The following is a 20,018-nucleotide window of genomic DNA, read 5'->3' as shown; positions in this document are numbered from 1 at the left end:
ATAATTTTACAGTAAAGCAACAGTTTAGTCTCTATTCTTCCTTCTGCAACTTTCCTAGTACTGCTAGCAGTAAGTCTTGTAATATCATCTGCAATTGCAGAGGTTTCATACTGCTTACAGAATGCATTTCTGCTTGTGGCATCACAGATCACACACAGAATGACCCGGGTTGGAAGAGACCTCAAGGATCATGAAGCTCCAATCCCCCTGCCTGGCAGGACCACCAAACTTCGACATTTACTAGATCAGGTTGCCCAGGGCCCCATCCAGCCTGGCCTTGAACACTTCCAGGGATGGGGCATCCACAACCTCCCTGGGCAGCTTGTTCTAGGACCTCCCCACTCTCCTAGTGAAGAACTTCCCCCTAACATCCAACCTAAATCTTTCCTCTTTCAACTTAAAACCATTTCTCCTTGTCCTGCTATGTAAATGTGAAGTTACCTTACATTTGGCACTCAGAATCTATGTGTTAGTTGGCAATGAGGCTCTTCCTGCTTGAAAATTGGGTAGAATTTTTCCAAGTGCTGCTTCAGCAGATAGGGGAAAAGAAACCTTTCTAAAGCAAAAACAGCTTTTAAAGCTTCATCACCTTTCCCTGATAGCCATTTCTCTTCTCCCCTACATGACCCTTCAGTGAGTTCTTGTCTCAGAAAACTACAGTAAGTATTCATTCCAGCATACTCTTGCTCTTCTTTCCTCCATTCACTGAATGGCAATTTTACAAGCATCCTTGCAGTGAAGGATTTAATCAGAGAAACCCACAATTACAAGATGGTTCAAGGCTTCTCTGCAGTTGAGCCTTGGCTCTGCTCAGTATCAGAGAAATTACTTGGGATTTTATCCCATGGAAGTTGCATGGCAAAATGGCTAAATGAAAAATGCCTTACCTGCCCAGCAGTGCTGTTTGAATTTTAGTATTTTATACACATGACAATGTGTGCACAAACCCATCTGTATATATATATAATTTATGAATATGTGTACATTCAAAAGTGGATTGCTTAGTGAGCTCATTTTCCTATCATGCTAATGTGTGAAAATGAGTGCTGTACCACACTCAGGTTTTAGTCAATCATCAATGCATACATCAACATATATCAACTAGTGCACTCTCATCAAGGAAGAGCCTCTGAACTCCTACGTGTCAAGCTATGGGTAATCATCTCCAATATCTCCTACGGGGAAACAAGCTGTGGTGCCTTCAGGAGCTGGAGTGGTTGCACCTGCTTGGTGAAACAGTGAGCCAGCTGCTGCTGACTGAGCACTACTAATTGTTCCTCAAAGCTTGACAGTGATTAGAATACAGAACAAATAGTGTATTTTAAAAACAAATGTTTTGCACCTCCAAACCACAGTCCTTCAGTACTATCAACAACACACTTTCGAGAAGCCTGGCTAGGTTTTTTTTTTCTTGGCTATCGATTCTTCATTCCTTGCAAAAATCATAAGTAAGCAGGATTTCCTAATGGTGGGGAACGGGTAGGTGTCTTGAGTGTAGGTAGATGGGGGTAGTGTCACCATGGGGTATGGGAAGGGAGTGTCTGAAGGAGTCTGTAGTTCCTTGGCAGAGATGGGATTGTTGAGAGGGCAGCGATGGTCCCACTTGCAGGACTGTGTGTGGAGCTTTGCTTTGGTCCAGCAAAACAACTGAGATTTGGCCTCCAAGGCTAAGTAAGTGGAAGTGTATCTTGAAACAGAAATTAATCTGCTAATTCTGGGGGATGGGGGGGGGGGGGAATATCTTAGTGAGTATGTATGAACAATTGGCACGGATCTGGGCTTGTGTTTGTTTTGTGATTTATATAGGTATTTATTTATTTATTTATTTATTTATTTCCCTCTCAAGATGATGCAGGCGATGGCTTTGGCAGTAGAGGGCACTGTGACCTCAGAAATAAGCTGGGAAATAGTTCTAGCTCATCGTCGTTACAGAGGGTGGGACAGAAACACGAGAATTATTCAAACTGAAAGCGAGCAGTACCTGTTTCATGGTAGCTGAAGAGACGAGAGTGATAATGTGGGATGTTATCAAGAAATTAAGGTTGAGGAAGGGGATGAGGAAGATGCTGCTGTCCATATGGGATTGTCAAAGTTTCTGCATATACATTTTGTGTAATGTTTTTAGTTTTGTGGGGCTATAAGTTAAGGTGCTTGTAACCTCAGCATCATACATATTTTTTTTTATCATCTTGATAATCTCCGGCAAAATGACTGGACTTACCAAGAAAGCAGATGTCATGCAGTCCTTGTAATGATCACATCAGTCACTTCAGCTTATCACAAAGAATGCCCTTGTTTAGTTGTAAACAGAAAGAAAGCAACACTCCCGAGTTATGGTCTTGTTTATCATCTAAGGGGTGTTTGTGTAAGAACATCCTGCCTCTAGGCTGGTCTGCTATTTTGCTTAGCTTGTCACAAGCACTTTCTATCATTGTAGATAATTAATCTGCCTCTTCTCTGCCTTCATTTATCAGGGCAGGTAAATGACATAATGAGATCCACACTGACATGAATATCAGGGTAAGCAGAAGGGAAACATAAATAAACTTGCTAACATCTGTACAGCCAAGGTTCAACTCTATTAGCGTTTCTGATAACAGCTGTCCGTAAGTGTTTCAACAGTGGGCTACAAGCTTCTCTCGCTTGCTTGCCAAAGTAGATTTGCCACTAAATCCTCAGCAGTCTAGGTTTACTGACAGATATAGCAACATATGTCAGAGACCTACTGCTTCTCACATCTGGCTGCTCTGCCAGTTGTTAACTGAAAAGCTATTCTGTGAGCACATCCAGATCACTGTTGTCATGTTAGTTAGAATTCTAAGTCCATTGCATGTCTTCCCATATTTCCACCATAAATGGTGTTTGCATTCTCAATATTTCATAGAGGGCATCTGCCATGAAATATAGTAATGGCTCAGTCCTTGTCCATATGATCTCGTTCTGTTATCACTTAGCTCCTGCTTGTCACTGCAAGCTGCTTCCTCTGTCTTCTCTGATACATCTTTTGGCAGCAGCTGCTTAGAGGCATGCCAGATACACACCAACACCACAAAAAAAGAGAAATAAAAAGAAAAAAAGACAAAAAAAAGAAAAAAGTGCAATGGCTGGTAAATCATGTTAGAGTCACCTGGATCCATCACTTCTGCTTTTAACAGTGAGTTCTGTGGTCCTCGGATAACTTGCTCTATGATTTTCTCCTGCAAATAGAGCATAATGAGATGCAGTTGCTGTGGCTATGAATCACTTGATCTATGCCAAGTTAGCATGACTACTTACTGTGGCCAAATGCCACACAGTGAGAATGTGGAGTGTACAGCAAGGGTTCTTCATTTGGAAAGCTGTAAGGAGATTAAATCATGCAGAGGAGTTAAAAGTCCTCAGAACGGTGAAGTACTACAGAAACATTCCAGGTCCTGGTTGGGAGGAGATGATCAAACTCTGTGTCATATGAAGGGGCGCTTGGCAAATCTCCCAACTCAGCTGCTTGGCAGAGCAATTGGAAGGATATGCTGCTGTGATCATTGTGTCTGCAGCAAGAAGGGCAGGGAAATTGGAGAGGTTCCCACTGCAGCTCAAATCTTATTCCTGATATTCGTAGTATTACTTGTTCTTTTTTTCTTTATTTAGCTGTGGAGATGCTGTTGGTTTTTGCTGTTGTTTTTGCTTTTTATTATTTTTTTTATTTTTCCCAAAAGCTACAGGGAAGCACTTAAGGTTGTATGAAAATGGTACTGGAAACTGAAAAGCTGAGAAATCAGGAAAAGCCAAGAAGAGAATAACTGAGTCATTAATGTTCTCCAGTGTTTCTCTGGCTGCAGGCAGTTTGAGACTCACAGTCATACCCATAGAAATAAAGAGGTAAATAAGATTTTTGTTTCAGGGAGGGAAGCTGAGTTAACTGTTCTCACTTACAATTCTGCTCCTTTAGCCTTGGGAAACTCTTAGGACTCCCACCCTTCCAACTAGCCTTCACAAGAAGAGGTCTCCATGCCTTCTGTTCTCAGTACTCTCCTTCAGTAGGAATTTGTCTGTTCTATGACTGAAGCTTAAGGTGTAATAATTGTCAGACACGGTCGTATGTTATAGAGATCAAAATGCTGTAACTGCCTGGATATTTATTTACCTGAGGCTTTGAGCACCACATTGCTGTAGCTATGTCACCTTCCGTTCTCAGAATAGCTTGTTTAATGCTAGGTTAAGTATTACTAACTGGGCAGCAGCCATACATTTGTTGGCTGAACAGACATACTTTATACATTATGCTGTCACTGCGTGCTAACCTTGGATTAAATAAAACAAGCAAAAGGAGGCTGAAGTGCCCTAACTTGCTATGTTGCAGTCCTGCTATTACTAAGTATGCTGCTAAATGTGTGAAAGTGTGGGGGCTTGTGGAAAACTCCATAGAAGCAAAGCCCTGTGGTAGCTGGCAATGGCAGATTAACCTTTCTCTTGCTGCAAAATGTGCACAATATGCTCTCAGTGGAACAAAGCAGAGCAATACATGAAACATTATTATGAATATATAAAGTGTTGTCAACAGGCGCTCTCATTCAAATCCCCTTGGGAGAGAGAAAGAGTTAGCACTGACAAAAAGCTGCAAAGTGAAGGTCTCACTTGAGGCGAGAGGGAGTGAGATAATTGGTGGTGAGAAACAGTGGAGGATGAGAGTGAGTATAGGAAAAGGGGGTGACAAAGGTGTGCACATTCAGTGTTCTAAGGAATTAATACTGTCAGGGAATATGTAGGAACTGTCAAGGCAGCGTGTTTTATTTGAGGAATGACTATGAATTTTCTTTATTGGGAGTGCATCCAAACACGATCTAACTCAGCATCCTGAGGCTGCTGAAAAGTGCGATTTTGAAATTAGAAAGGTCAGTATACTGATTCTTCATGGAAAGGTCAGGTAAATAAGAAAAGCTTAACAGAAACACAAATGTTGTTGTCCACTGTGTGCCTTATTCTGGCACAGCAGAAACCGTGGACTGATGTCTCGCAGATTTTGCTGTTCCAAGGCAAAATAAGTCTGGATAAGCCAATTAAGATGATGTCTTTCTCATGGCCAAGTGTATTCCTTCAGCACCACCAAGAGTTAAGAGGAATCAGATTTACTTGGAGCTATCAAGTTTCTTTTTCCTTTTTTTTTCCCCCTTCTTGTTCTAAATAACATGTGCTCGCTTACTGGGATCACTTATCTCTCCATGACCTGCAGGATTAGGAACGAGCTCCTTCATATGAAATTGGTGCTGGAAATAAACCATCTTCCTAGAAAATTATACAAGTCTTGGAACGATATAAACCCAATGTTTGTTTCATGTTACTGCTGTCTTTTAAAACTTGAAGAAAGTGTCATTTTATTTTTAGAGGTGTACTGCAGCTCTTCTGAGGTACCGTGGAAGGTCTTCTTTTGCAATTCATAGTTGCTAGACACCTCTACATTTAAGAAAGTTAACGTAATTTCTTGGGTTCTTATAACTTTGTAAATTGAGTTGTTTAGTTTAGTACTAAGTGCCTTTGCAATCACGTTCTGTGGGTGGTATCTTTCGCTATAAATTGCCTGAAGAGTTTTAATAGCAGAAAACAGCCTGAAGGTAATCGATTTGCTGCAGGCTGGAGCGGGCCCAGTTAATCTTAATAGTCTTGCCATCCCACAGCAATCATTTGAACCTTAACAATCTCAGCCCTTCATGTTACTAAGAGATCCTTGACTGTATTGATTTTGGCAAAACTTAAAAATAGGTTTCAGCGGAACAGATCATATTAGTCTTTTTCTATGCCAGTTAAATGCAGAGCTCCTCAACTATCTGAAGACAGTACATTTCAAATCACTCAGCCAGCTCCTCTGGTTACTAAATTTATGACAAAGCTGCATGATAAAAATCAGACATAAGCAGATTGTGGAACTCTTTCTCTTTTAGCCACTTGGAAAGCAGTTGGGAAAATAGTATGGAGTTTTCAAACATGCACATAGTGCTCTTTTTACACTTTTGTTTATATTTAGTATATAACGAGCACACATAAACGTTTATTGTAGTATTAATCTGTTACAGTAACTCATGTTTGAATGATAGAATCATAGACTATCCCAAGTTGGAAGGGATCCATGGGGATCACTGGGTCCAGCTCTTGGCTCTCCACAGGACCACCCAAAATTTCAGCCCTGTGTCTGAGTGTGTTGTCCGTCCAAACTCTGCTTGAACTCTGGCACCTGGGACCATGACCGCTGTTCTGGGGAGCCTGTTCCATGCCCTCAACCGTCTGGTGAAGAACCTGTTCCTAACACCCAGCCTGACCCTCCAGTCACTGTCACAGAGAGCAGAGCTCCCTGTGAGGAGCTGCAGCCTCCATGAGGTCTCCCCTCAGCTCATGTGCCCTGGGAGAAGTAGCAGGGTAAAAAAAATAACGGGACTGGAAAGAGTGAAAGAGATCCACCAGGAGAGGCTGCAGTAACGGAGAGATATGCTTTTCTCTGTTTAATCAACAGTGTCAAAAATTGGTAATTAAATTAGGATATCACTGTTGGATGACTCACTGTCCGACCACTGTTATGTGCTGAGCAGAAAAGCACCGGTAGGAGGAAAGGCAGATTTGCTGTCTGTTCATTACCCTTAAGAAAACAGCAGTTCCGGTTGCTAGTGTGAGAGCTGCACTTATTGCGGCTGCGAATTACAGAGGAAAAGTGCTCCAGAATGTCTGGAAAATGTGAAGAAAGCTTGGAGAAGCAGAGGGTGGGGGCTGTTACCTAGCCAGGCAAGCAGCCCAGCGCACAGCCTGCACGTGTGGCAGCATGAGATGTCTCCAAGTGAACGCTACCTGATAGAAGTGCTGACCTCGTGCTATAAATGTAGAGGCTTGAAAATCTTCAGGCTGCCAGCCCACGTTAATGGCCGTTCAGATCTCAAGCGCAGAGCAGTGCTTGATTTCTCTACGTATTACTTCAGATCAGCGCCTCTCAATGCATTTTTAACCTTTGAACCCTGAGCCATATTCTGAAGGCAGCTAATGCTGATTGCGGCCTTTCTTTGCTGGAGGGTGACCTGCGGAGCTGCCCTGCTTGTGGGGAAGGAAACTCGGTTGTCAGGTATCTATAGCACGTGGCAGAGCAAAACCGCTTTCAAACTACAGGATAGAAGGAAGGAGGAGGTGGTTTCTGTGTCTGGGAAGCCTCTGGTCTGCGGTTAAACACACCCGCCAGCAGTTAAAAAGACGGCATGGGTGTCACTTCCAGGGTGTGAAGCGTTCCAGAGAGATCTCCCAACTTTTCGGAGCGATGTGTGAATTCACCGAGGTGATGCTCACAAAACCCGAACAGCTCAACTGCCGGCAATTAAAAGGCAACTGACGGAACCGCCGGAGGGCGGGACGCTGTGAGAAGTTAGGAAACGGCAGCTCGCGAGGAGCAGGCGGCCCCAAGGCAAGGCGAGCGGGAAGCTCATCGCTCCCACCCCTCGTACCAGCGATCCGCCCGAGGGCTCCACCGCCGTAGGCAGAGCGGCGCGATCAGGGGCGGAGGGACGGGGTGTCTCGGAGCTGCAGGGCGGCGCGTGCGTGCGCGCGGGGCGGGCCGAGTCGTTACCGCCCGCCGTGTAGCACCGCCCCGGTCCCCACGTGGCCAGCCGGGCGGAGCGGGAGCGGAGCGGAGCGGCGCGGCGGAGGAGCGCCCGGCCGCCCCCTCGGCCCGGAGCGCGGAGCCCGCGGGCTGCGGCCCCGCCCCGCGGCCTCCAGGCCCTGCCCGGGGGTGGGGGAAGCTCCCGGCGGAGCGCCGCCCCCCTCGCCTCTCCTCCGGCGCCGCTCCCGGCCCCGGCGAGGACTATGCGGAGATGGCCGTTCCGACCGGAGGCGGGAACAAAGAGTCGCTGCCGTTCAACCCCAGGCAGCGTTCGCCGGGCTCCAGTCCCGGGAACGGTCGCAGGGGCCTGGCGCGCTCCTCCGGCGGGCAGGTCCCTGGCGGGGCCCGCGCGGCGCGGCGTGGAGGCGGCGGGCGGCGGGGCGGCAGGAGCGACCCCCCGAGAGGCGGCAGGGCGGGGCCGGCGGGCGGCGGGATGCGGGACGCGCCGGGCCCGCGGCACCTCCGACTGCTGCGCGTCTGCGGAGAGCGGCTGCGAGGTGAGCAGGGGCGGCGGGCCCTCCCGGAACCCTGCCCGGTGCCTCCGGGAAGGGCTGAGCGCTGGAGCTGGGGGCTGCCCTGTTCCTGTTTCCGCGGGTAGAGCCACGCGGACCTCGGCGGGAATGGGGGCGAGGAGAGGGAAGGATCCCTTGCCGCCGTGACACCCTCTGGGCTGTCCGTGTGAGTAACTCCGTACGGCGGTCCCGCTGATAGCGCTTACGGGCTGTGCTGTGTCCGCGCTGTCTGCGTGTGTGCCACTGTAGTGCTGGGTTGGAAGGATGGAGGGGGGCTTGTGTTGTAAAAGTCTGACTTGTATGTGCAAATCTGTCTGTAGCACGGATGTGCCCAACTCCCCTTTTCACCAGTTAATTCGTGAAAGTTATCTCAGGAATTAAAAACCTGATGGTTCATATAGTCTCCCGAATAGTCTCTCTGTGATGGTAAGTCTGTCTGTGATGTTCACACAGCGACTGGCTTGCTGTATGAAATTCTTGCTGCAGTTCTGAAGTCTGGTGGAGACTGTTTTTGCAGCACGCTAACACTGCAAAGTTTGAACAGATTCACAGAGGCCATTCTCGAAACGATGCTTCAAATACTTGCTTTCTTTTGACAGTATTTGTTGGTGACAGAATGGATGCCATTGTTAAAGCTGACAGCAAGATATGGCTCACTTTCATTCTGGGTGAGTAGAAGGAATATGCTGGGGAGAAATGTATTCCTTTTCTTTCTTTCTTTCTTCTGCAGCTGTAAGTTGTATCAAAGTATAGTGAGAAGTGTGAGTCGAAAAGGAAAAAAATAACCTGGCTTACAGTGAAAATGGATCAGGAAATACCTTCACCATTTTTTTGAACTTATTACAGCAGTCAATATGATGTTGAGACATTTGTTTGAAGATGATTGCCCAGAAGAAATGTATAGATCTCCCCTATTCGGTCTTTAATTATCAAAGTATTGATAAGTAATTAGTCAAAACCAGCTTGTTTTGCAAGGATTATGGCTGGAAGAACCTAAAGCTGGTGGGGGATGTAAATTTAAATGGTATCTCTGGGAATATTTGGGAGTAAATGGCAAAATGGCTGAAGGCCAAAATCTTGGAAAGAGCATCCAAAGTGCTTGCAAAATTATATAAAAAAAATGCACTCCTAAAGTCAGCAGATGTTATTAATAGCATATTTAACTGATGCAGAGTTATCTGTTCTCTAAAAGGTGTATTAAAAGACTGTCAAGGAATTCCAATGATGCTGGCAGTATTGATGACACTGCCAGTGGTCTTGTTGCCAGAGGGAGTTTCTTCAGTTTGATGAATTGCCTTGCAGAGTAATGGCAGAAAAGCAACACTTAGCGTACAGACTAATTGATGAATAAACTGCTCCTGAATTGCTTTGCTTATTTCTGTTTACTCAGCGTTTCCTAAACTAACAGTTACTTGTGTGACACAGAAACATTTAACAGATGGTCAGAAGCGAAAGAATGCTTTCATTTGTTTGAAATTTGAGACCAGATTAGGTAGAGAGCCTTAGAATTTCTGGAGTTTGAATTTGTCTGCAAAACTCAGGTAGCCACCTGAATGCTTCAGGGAGCTATTTGTAAATAGCTCCTTTTAATAAACCACTAGTCGTGAATCTGTTATAAATAGCAATGTGACATTTGCTGTAGTAAAGGCTGTAAATATACTAAGTTTTAGTGGTATTTGAATATTTGTTGCTTCTTTTGTTTGACTTTAAAGTCCAGGTTTTGTAAAGAGAAGCTTTTGCAATTGGAGCTTGTGTTATAGCTTGTTATTTTTTTCCTCTAAAGATTATCTGTAACATATTAACATATTAAAGTTGTCAGATTTTTGAGAACACTTTTCTGCAATGCTTATGCCATACTTTTTTAATGACTGTTGAATTGAGGCCTAATTTTGATTGCGTGGAATCTCAGAATGGAACATCCTGAGTAAGGCACAGAAACAGCCCATGCTTACATGGTTCTTCTTGTTACCTGTTGTCCTGCATTCCTACCCTAGTCCCTCTGGAAATGTAGAAAGTATTAATCAGTTTCATGTATGCTTCATACCCTTTTGTATTACAGTGTCTTAGCGTTTATTGTTCTCTTGGTAAATGAATGGTGTATATCGCAGCTTTTGAAGAATGGCTTCTTTCTTCAGTACTGAACTTGTAAACCTGGATTGCATCTCTTATGTCTTTCACATTGCCCTCTTAGAACAGAAAACACAGGATACAGATAAACACAAGAAGACCAAGCCATCAGATTTTGCATAATAACCTCTGTCTGCAAAAATCTGATTATATGCTTTGCTTTTTTATGGTTCTTAAATAGGGAGAGAAAATGGCATCTGCAACTTCAGGTACACTGTAGTTTTATATGCCTTTCTGATGTTATGACTCTATTTTCCCTTCCCTTCCTGAGCGTTAGTGGGATTAAAGGATGGTAATTTTAAGAGAAATGATCTGTGTGCTTTCCATCAGAAACTAGCTTATCATCTGGATGCCATCTTTTGACAGGTGTAGATTTGAATTGGTAATGTGAGTCTATGAATTATGGGCATTGTCTGTTTAAATCTAAGTAATTACTTGAATTGCTGAGTGATTGTAAAAGGTTTTCTTTTTATACACACAAGAGAGTAATACTGGGAAGTTTCATAAAGAAACTTCATATTCTTAGAAGATAACTGCGATTGAATGTATTTACACTTGCTGGATTGATTTTTAAATGCAATATTTACTGGACAGAAGAATAAGATTTAAATACACTGTTTTCTCTATGAAATAAGTGAACATTTGTATTTGAAATATCATTAACTTTATGAATAGATAACGGAAAATTCCCTATTATGAAATATGAATGTTATGAAAATATTATGAAAATACTGTATTTTGGGCATATCTGGAACTGTGTGAATTCTGAGGTCATGGACAGTGCCAGCAGCTAATGTACATTTACTGTTCTCCTTCTGCACATACTTAACATGTAATCTGTTTCAAAATTGATGGTTGTTTTCTTTTTATAGTTGGAGTATGTGTGAGTAAATATGTAAAGTTATTTCAGCATCTAATTGTATTGGGAGTCTTAAAAGTGTTGCTGAGAAATGAAATAATGCCTTATTCTTCAAACCATCATACACATGTAGCACGCAGTCTGAACAGACCTGCCTTCAGTAGTGTTCTGTAGTGTCTGTGAGTGTGGAGGTAGTTGCTGTAAGGTTCCCCTTTGTACATGCGACCTGTGCCGTGCCTAGTCCTCCTGCCTCCTGCTACTGGTGTGGAGATCAGCACCCTGGAGAGGGGTACAAGCTCAGCACCTCTTGGGCCCCTATGCTTCACGTAGCCCATGTGAAAAACAGGACCCTTTGCTAGCCACAAAGGTTGCCTTGGGCTGAAGGCCACCTGTCAGCCTGACCTTTCCATGGCAGAGAGGCACTATGTGCACAGAGAGCAACCAAGGCACTTCAGTCTGGGAATGCCAGAGTCTTGGTATACATTGTTGATTCCTTGCTTGTGCTGGGTTGTCTTCTACTGTGAACTTTGGATACAGTGGGAATGCTGCTCATGCAAAGTGGAGTGATTTCTGATCTCTTTGGATCTTGTAATGCTCATTATGTCAGAGATGTATGGTGTTTACCCACCACTTTATCACGATTTGTTATTTTCATTGTTCCTCCAGATTGCCTCCCTCATTCTGCAACTAAGTCACAACAATGCAGAGAGTCTCAGAATAGTTAAATAGAATGCTATTACGGGCAGTGTTTACCATTTTCAGCAATTATAGTCTCCATTAGACTTGTTTTGACATCTTAAAAATGCTCAGAACTTGCTATGTATAACTTACCTATGCTTATAATTCACTTATGTTTCTTCATAGCTGAAATGTGTATATTAGATTCTGATGGATCACCTTGAGTGGTGCATGATACAGGTGGGAACACTGTCATCAGCATAATTTCAGATTTTTAAAGATCTGCCCATAAAAGTTAATTCAGATGTCCCTATTCTGCTGCTGCTCTGGAGGCTGAGTACCTTCTAAGCACCTCTAAAGTAGTACTGTAATTATTTAAAAGAACGTGATTTAATGTTCTATGATTTAAATATTTGAGTAACTTGACACCTTTTGTTTCCTTTACAGCTGCTTTTGCAGGAGTCCTACATTGGTAAGATTATATTTACTGTTTGAGAGTAATGTGATACTTCACAGTGTCATTTTGACTTATAAATTATCCAAATAGCTTGTCTGAATATATTTAGATCTTTCCTTTCAAAACCAAGTTGTCACCTCTATGGTGCATAATTCTGTTTTTATAGAACTGATTTGAAAGGTTTCTTAAGCTTGTCCAACTAAGAGTGAAACCTGCTTTTCAGCCGGTGAATTATTAGACTCGTAGAATGAGTGATTGACAGGAATCATAGCTTAGCTATGCGAATTCAGCAGCTGCAGACTTTTTTTTAACCTGAGTGGGTTTTGAACGTCCAGGTAAATCTTTTCAACATCCTTCTTCATTCTGCTTATTTACATTGTGCTTTAATTTTTCAGTCTTGTGTTATGTTTTCTTTGACCTTTGTCTAGCCAGTGGTTTCTTTGTATGTAGAGAAATGGATTTTGAACTAATTTTTGTCCATGTAATTACTGTGTTTCATGTACCATCCTAAGCCTCACCTTCAGTTTTAGTATTTTAGACCTTAAACAGAATGGCTTCTGTAGTGATATTCACCGGTCTGCTTTTGTAAAGATAAAAAGTAACAATTTCTGCCACTGTGTTTTTGTTTCTTAGCTCAAGAAGAGCTATTGATTTTTGGTAGCTCCTTTCTTGATAATTTCCATTCCGAAGGAGGATTGTGTGCATTGCATTGCCATCTTTTTATTTTATTTTTATTTTTAATCCTTTCTTTCCAATGAGGAAGCTTCACTTGGACAAATTTTGCCTTCAGTTATTTGCATTTCTTCTAGTTTTTAAAAGATTAACTTTGTAGATTCATCCTTACTTAAATAATAACAATAATTTCTGTATATGATCACAGATATCTGAATTAAAAAAATAATAGAAGAAATAGAAAAAATGAACACTGCTTACATGTGCATCATAGTAACACTTTTTAGTCTGTTCTTCTTTTTATTTGTCAGATACTTGAATTTTGCTAAAATGTATCGTTGCTAATTTGAATAGCAATGCACTTTTTATGTATAAATGTCTACGCTTCCATTAAAATTCACTTGAGTATTGTAACTAATTCCATAATAGCATTTAATGAGTTGTCTATGGATTCATATTGAATCATATCATAGAATGATAGAATGGCCTGTGTTGAAAAGGACCACAATGGTCATCTAGTTTCTACCTCCCTGCTATGTGCAGTGTTGCCAACCACCAGACCAGGCTGCCCAGAGACACATCCAGACTGGCCATGAATGCCTCCAGGGATGGGGCATTAGCAGCCTCCTTGAGCAACCTGTCCCAGTGCATCACTACCCTCTGGGTGAAAAACTTCCTCCTAAACCTAAACCTCCCCTGTCTCAGATTAAGACCATTCTCCCTTGTCCTGTCACTGTCCACCCACATAAACAGCAGTTCCACAACGAGGTCTCCCCGCAGCCTTCACTTTTCCAAGCTAAACAAGCCCAGTTCCTTCAACCTTTCTTCATAGGAGGTTTAGGTTAGGTTCTCCAGACCTCTGATCATCTTAGTGGCCCTTCTCTGGACCTGCTCTAAGAGCTCCACATTGGTAGGAAATCTGAGTAATTAGCAGTTTATAAGCAGACTTTGGGTCTGCAATAAATGTGTTACCAGCTCTTTTTTGGCACATATGACTTAATGCTAGTTCTAAAACTTCATTGAATTTTTGTTGTTTTTTGTTTTTATTTAAACAGGTGGCACATAACAACTCTGTTTGAAAATGACCGTCACTTTTCTCACCTGTCAACACTAGAAAGAGAAATGGCTTTTCGCACAGAAATGGTTAGATTCTTTTATAATAAAAGATTAAATGATTGGAAAAGTTGATGATCTTTTGATCTTCGGTTTTACCTAATTTCTTAGTATTTTCTGAATAACTAGAATATTTTTGTCTTGCAGCTAACATAAATTACACTTTCACATTTCTCTCTGCTGATGAGAAATTGTAAATTTTTCTCTTTGCAGTTTGCTTAAAATATGATTTAAATATATGATTGTAGAGGATCTAAAGTGTGGAACTGAAGATACCTTGTCGCGTAGCTTTGATTAAAGATGTGGCATAGCAAGAGTATAAAAGTTGTTTTTAATTAATGTTTACATATGTGTATTCCTTTTGGCAGCTTTTATTAATTTTGAGAATTAGGAAATAGTATGCTAGTTTGCATAGTTAACTAAACAAATGAGAGATTCGGATGTGTCATGAAACAAAATGGAAGGAAGCCCACATTTTTTCAATAACACTAATATAAAGGATTCAGAAAATTGGGAAGTCTTCTTGAATCAGTTTGTCCTGCTAGTTGGAAATACAGAAGTCCCTTTAAAAATAAACCTTGTATATGGTTATTTGTGAAGCAGAAGTGACCTCTCTAATCATAAATAATCTTTTTGCTCTCTTTGTAGGGTCTTTATTATTCCTATTTCAAGATTATTATTGAAGCACCATCGTTTTGGAATGGTCTGAGTGCAATTATGAATGACAGACTAACTGAATATCCTTTAGTGATCAACACCTTACAAAGGTTCAATCTTTACCCAGAGGTAAGCTGTGTTTTAAAAATAAGTTTCTCAAAGATTTGAGAAATCTTTGGTTTCTTTAAACTTGATTATAAATTTGTGAGAAGTGCTACTGTGGAAAGTGCAGTTGTAAAGATAGGCTGAATAATGAAATGTAGGTGGGATGTTGTATTTCGGTTTCACATTTAAAATCTGAAAGTAACTTTGTATGCTGTGGTCAGTTGCCATTGTTACTTACTGTTCTCACATGTCACCTATGTAAAATCAAAAGTGAATAAGCCCCTTGCTGTACAGTTGCAATTCAGTTCTGTACTTCTAGCATATTTTTCTTCTTAGCTCTGGAAGTAGGTTGCTGACTTTGTGCAGTTCAGGAAATAGGACATATGAAGTGAAAGAGGCATGCGACAGTGTCTGCGGGGATAAAGATACTGAGAGATTATTTTTATTTGCAATTTGTTTAAGACAATGAGCTAAGAATTAAAATCACAATTTACTGTGGACCTTAAGTCCTATAATGGTGGTAATTTATTTTGTTGTGGAAGAATTCCTCTTTAGAAGACTAATTTTGGCTGTTTTGTATGTGCTTGTTACCTGATTAGATTAAGTTTTTAGTCTGTTTTTTTTTTGTTGTTGTCACTAAAATGATGTCAGTAATTACAGAAATGTTTGATTTTCTCACTTAGGGATGTTGTTGCCTTTGTCTTTCAAACACTTTGCAAAGGGGAAACTCCTTTGATTAATCTTCATTTATATAATTCTGTGTGTCAGGAACAACTTGTTTCTTGGAGAACCAGGGACTAATAGTGGCTGTAATTGCCTGGTTGCTAGCATTTAAACTCATTCTTCTGCTCTGTGAGAGCAGAGCTGCTTCCAGGAAATTTATGTGTAAGAGTTCCTGGCTAACATGTGCATACACAACTCTCATTCACCAGTTTCTTTTGCTTTTTACTTCCTTGCTCAGGAAGAAGTAAATGCTATTTACTTCTGGTATTCTCTGTTGTGTCTTGTGGTTGGTTTGTTTTTAACTCCAAAGGGAATGCAATTCAGTTCTAGAAATGCAGTGTTACCAATGCGTGCTGTATTTGAATAATATATTCTCTTTAGCTGAGAAAGATTTACTGACTTCACCTACAATCTGACATAGAAAAAGCAAAGGTAACTGATCAAGTGAACTTACTGTTAACAGAATCTTCAGTATCATCATGAAATATGGAATGTTGTTTGCTGAAAGCAAAACGAGAGTAATGAAATACGATGGCTGACATTCTGTTAAAACATTAAGTAGATTGCTGTGCAAAATATGTAGGCTTGTCTGTTCATTTAGAGTTTTCTAGGTTCTTACTGCCGCATTGAATTTGGTGATATGTTATGAGTTCATTCATCTTTTCTGTGTCTGTGTGGGCATGAAAAGCTGGCAGTGGTCTTCTCTGCTCCTTTTAGTCACTTAATACTTGATATCTAGCTTCTGTGCAAATATTTTATGATATAATGGAATCGGTTTGGGTTGGAAGGGACCTTAAAGTTGATCTGGTTCCAACTCCCATGCTATAGACAGGGTCATTTCCCTCTAGACCAGGTTGTTCAAAGCCCCATCCAGCCCAGCCTTGAATGCTTCCAGGGAAATTTGTCTTTTTTTCCCCCGAGTTCTGCATTTACTGTCTTATCAAATTCAATACAGTAAAAATTCTGAAAATGCCATTGTGTTCTAATTGACCTAGCAGTTTTGTGCTACTGGCTTGCTTCCATTTTCATGCTCATGTTTTAACTGTTTCATGTGAAGTAGCTCTTGGCAAAAATGTTTCTGTTCTTTGTGTGAAGTAAGTGAAAGTCTTGGGAGTGTGGAGGCTGGATTTAGGGAGTATTCGTGTGTGATAACATCTGCAGCTGACATAAGCACTTGTGACATAAAAAGATTAAGCTGTAATTTTTTTGTGCAAGATTTGTTCAGCAAGAATGCTTTATTGGCTTAGTGTAAAGTCAGCTTCAGGGCTGGTGATGCATGTATGCTGGACAGATGTCTCTAAGCTTTTATTTGCATTCTATTGGCATTGTACCACCACGCTTAGGTGTTAAGAGAAATGATTTGGAGTTGGTTCCCAGTCCTATTATTGTTTATGAGTATGGGTCTAGACAAAAAGTTGTAGGTATATTTTGAATATACAAGGTTTACATTATGGGAATGTGAAGAGCATGGATAAATTGAGTTATGATGTCTGGAGCCCTAGTTTGAAAAGATAATCTAACCATAGACATGCAGAAAAATTGAATAAAGGGTTGTCTGAACATCACTTAGTTGTACCACTTTGTTTTAAGCAAGGTGGAATAGGTTGCTAAGGTCTATCTATGATTAGGTTTGGAGTATCCCCACCTCACTGGGCTTCCAGTGTTTGATTGTTTTAATAATAAAAATAAGTCTTTTGTTTAGTTGGATGGTCTTGTATTTCTGCTTATGTTTATTGGCTCTTATCCTGTCACTGAGTGCAACTGAAAACCGTCTCAGTATTCTTTAGAATCATGGAATGGCTTTGCTTGGAAGAGACCTCAAAGGTCATGTAGTTCAGACCCCTTTGCCATAGACAGGGTTGCTGAGCCCTAAAACAGACAGGCTGCGCAGAGCCCTATCCAACTTGACTTTGAACACCTCTAGGAATAGGATGTTTGCAGCTTCTTGGACAGCCTGTTGCAGCACCTTATCATCACCATTTCCTCCAGCATCTAATCTAAATCTGCCCTCCTTTAGTTTAAAACCATTCCCCTTGTCCTATTGCTGTCTACCCCTGTAAAAAAGTTTATTTCCCCCATGTTTATACTGGAAAGCCATAATGGAGTCTCCCAGGAACCTTCTCTTCTTCAGATTGAACAAGCCCAGTTCCCTCAGCCTGGGCTGCTATAGCAGCCTAGAAGGTGAACAGGATACTGGGCTTCATCAAAAGAGGAGCTGCCAGCAGGGTGAGGGAGGTGATTTCTCCCCTCTGTGCTCTGCCCCAGTACAGCAAGTATGCAGAGCTGTTGGGTTGTGTCCATAGGACAACCTCAAAGACGATCAAAGGGCTGGAGCACCTCTCCTATGAATAAAGGTTGAAGAAGCTGGGCTTCTTCAGCTTGGAAAATAGAAGGATCCTGGGAGACCTCATTGCAGTGTTCCAGTGCTTGAAGAGAGCATACAAGCAGGAGGGGAATTGACATTTTATGTGAAGCAGTCTGACGTGGAAGTGTGTATGAAGCAAAGATGTGGAAATGAGTTCTGCCATGTGGAAAAAATGTACCAATTGACATCCATTGTTGCTTTCTGAATATTAACGGAGACCAAACAGTGCATGTTGAGTATAGTGAGCCTGCCGACAGTGAGGCTCTTGTTCATCACTGGTGAAAATGCGTAACTAATGGTGGTGACTATGCTGAAAAATAGTGTTTTGTAGCTGAGAATTTGCTCTATCAATTAGTGTTATTGTGCTTTTTCTGTCTGTTTTAGTTTCCATGGGAACAAACAGGAGACATTACTTTCAGCATGATTTACATTTATTTTATTACCTACTGGTAGCAGACTATAGCACTTAATAAAACGTAGCTATTTCAGTGAGAACTGAAAGCAGAATAAGAACAACTGCCTCCCCCACATCCACCTGCTGTTGGCTGAGCCCTGGCCAATGGCAGGTCACTCACAGCAGACTGGATCTGGCTGCCATCTGACATGGGCAGCTACTTGGCTTTGCTCACAGAGGCCACCCTTTCAGCCCCCTGCTACCAAAAACTTGCCCCATAAACCCAGTGCACACTTTATCAGGGATCAAGGTATTATTCCCTGTATTTTCTTTTTGACATGGTTAAAGATGTAACGTAACAGTTTTATTAGCTGCACAGGGAAAGGATAGGTGGGATCATACTTCCTGTACATGTGTTCTTTGACACAGGGCAGGGACCAATAATGCTGCAGTGGTGAAATGTCTTTTCACTCTAGGGACCTTTGGGTTATAACGTTCAGAGTTGCTTAACTGGAGTGGCCACATTATTCATTTATGAACTCTATTATGTCTGACAGAATATCTTGGTTATTTTACCCAATGACTTTGCTGTGAGATGAGTCGCAGTTTTTCTGTGTGTAAAATACTAGTGATTTCTGTGTCAGGTGTTGAGTTTTCAGAAACTTCTAATCCTTTTTTCCTCCTAGGTGGTCCTTGCCAGCTGGTACCGCATATATACTTCTGTTATGGATTTCTTTGGTATACCAACAAAGATGTGTTGGACTGTAAACAGAGGAAAAGATCTTAGTCCTGTTGAAAGTTGTGAGGGTGAGTTGCATCTTGTTTTACTTCCTTCCTGCAAGCTTTTTTTGTGGATCCTAAGATCACCAGCGAATAGAATGTGGCTTTGCTTGTTAGATAGTTGCCCCTATCTAGGCTGAACTCCTATAGTGCACTTCAAATGTGCATAGCTGTAGTCTGAGCCTGTGTTATACTGTGCTGTTATAAGATCTCTTGTGTACAATTGGAGGCTCTGTAGATGCATGATATTTCTGTAGCTACTGTAGAATCTGCAGTTTGTTCTAAGACAAAAACTTAACCTCTGTGTTTTCTTCCATAACTAGAATACAAGGAGTAGAGAGGGAGGGGAAAAGGATAACTACAAGGCTCCCTTTTGCACAGTATTTTGTGTTGTGACTTAATATTCAGTGTAAAAATTTTATCTGTGTATCTTGGATTTGATGCCAAAACTGGGGTGCTGCCACTTTAGAACATTCTTTTTTGAACATTTAAAGTATTGTCTTTTAAACTAAGCATTACACAATGCAAGTACTTCTGTGAGAAACACGGTGGAAACATTATACAGTCAGTTTGTAAAGTTATTTCATTTTATCATTTCACATATCTTTGTGTGGTCACATATCTATATTTAATATTCATATCAATGTCAAACAGTAGCAGCAAAAACATAAAAAGCTATCAACAACCAAATCACACAGCTGTTGAGGCTTCCAGGGTTGGTGAGCATATCATTGTCTTTTTTTAGAGAACTGTCCTGCTGTATTTTTGACAGTGTTGAATAAAATTTCTGTGTACCAGAATGAAGTTTTGCTAGCTGCTCTATAGTGAACAAGGCTTTTTAAGCTGTCGTGCAGAAATGATTAGACTGGAGGGTATAAAGAAATAATAAGAGAAGAAGGGATAGGCATGTGAGCACAGAAGGGTTTGTGAATGAGTAAATTGAAAGTTGTGTGTTATTAGAACATCTCTT

General features: G+C 41.5%; 1 protein-coding gene across 3 annotated transcripts in view; it reads left to right on the top strand.

Annotated features, from left to right (window-relative positions):
- The first annotated feature begins 7,599 nt into the window (after positions 1-7,599).
- Positions 7,600-20,018, top strand: part of DPY19L1 (dpy-19 like C-mannosyltransferase 1) — a 44,498-nt gene continuing 32,079 nt past the window's right edge. For 2 of the 3 annotated variants that reach the window (XM_015855064.3, XM_085537685.1), the window contains exons 1-6: positions 7,600-8,103; positions 8,718-8,786; positions 12,230-12,254; positions 13,967-14,054; positions 14,673-14,810; positions 18,955-19,075. In XM_015855064.3, the coding sequence (XP_015710550.2) occupies positions 7,818-8,103; positions 8,718-8,786; positions 12,230-12,254; positions 13,967-14,054; positions 14,673-14,810; positions 18,955-19,075 (727 nt within the window). In that variant the 5' untranslated portion in view covers positions 7,600-7,817. Of the gene's footprint in view, positions 8,285-8,717; positions 8,787-12,229; positions 12,255-13,966; positions 14,055-14,672; positions 14,811-18,954; positions 19,076-20,018 lie in introns of all 3 variants that reach the window. The other variant, XM_085537684.1, reaches the window with a different exon arrangement.

Source organism: Coturnix japonica, chromosome 2, assembly GCF_054131305.1.
Source record: "Coturnix japonica strain WE chromosome 2, WE-NBRP24, whole genome shotgun sequence".
Classification (NCBI taxonomy): Eukaryota; Metazoa; Chordata; class Aves; order Galliformes; family Phasianidae; genus Coturnix; species Coturnix japonica.
Note: the sequence above shows the minus strand (reverse complement) of the source record. Positions and strands in the feature narration are given on the sequence as shown.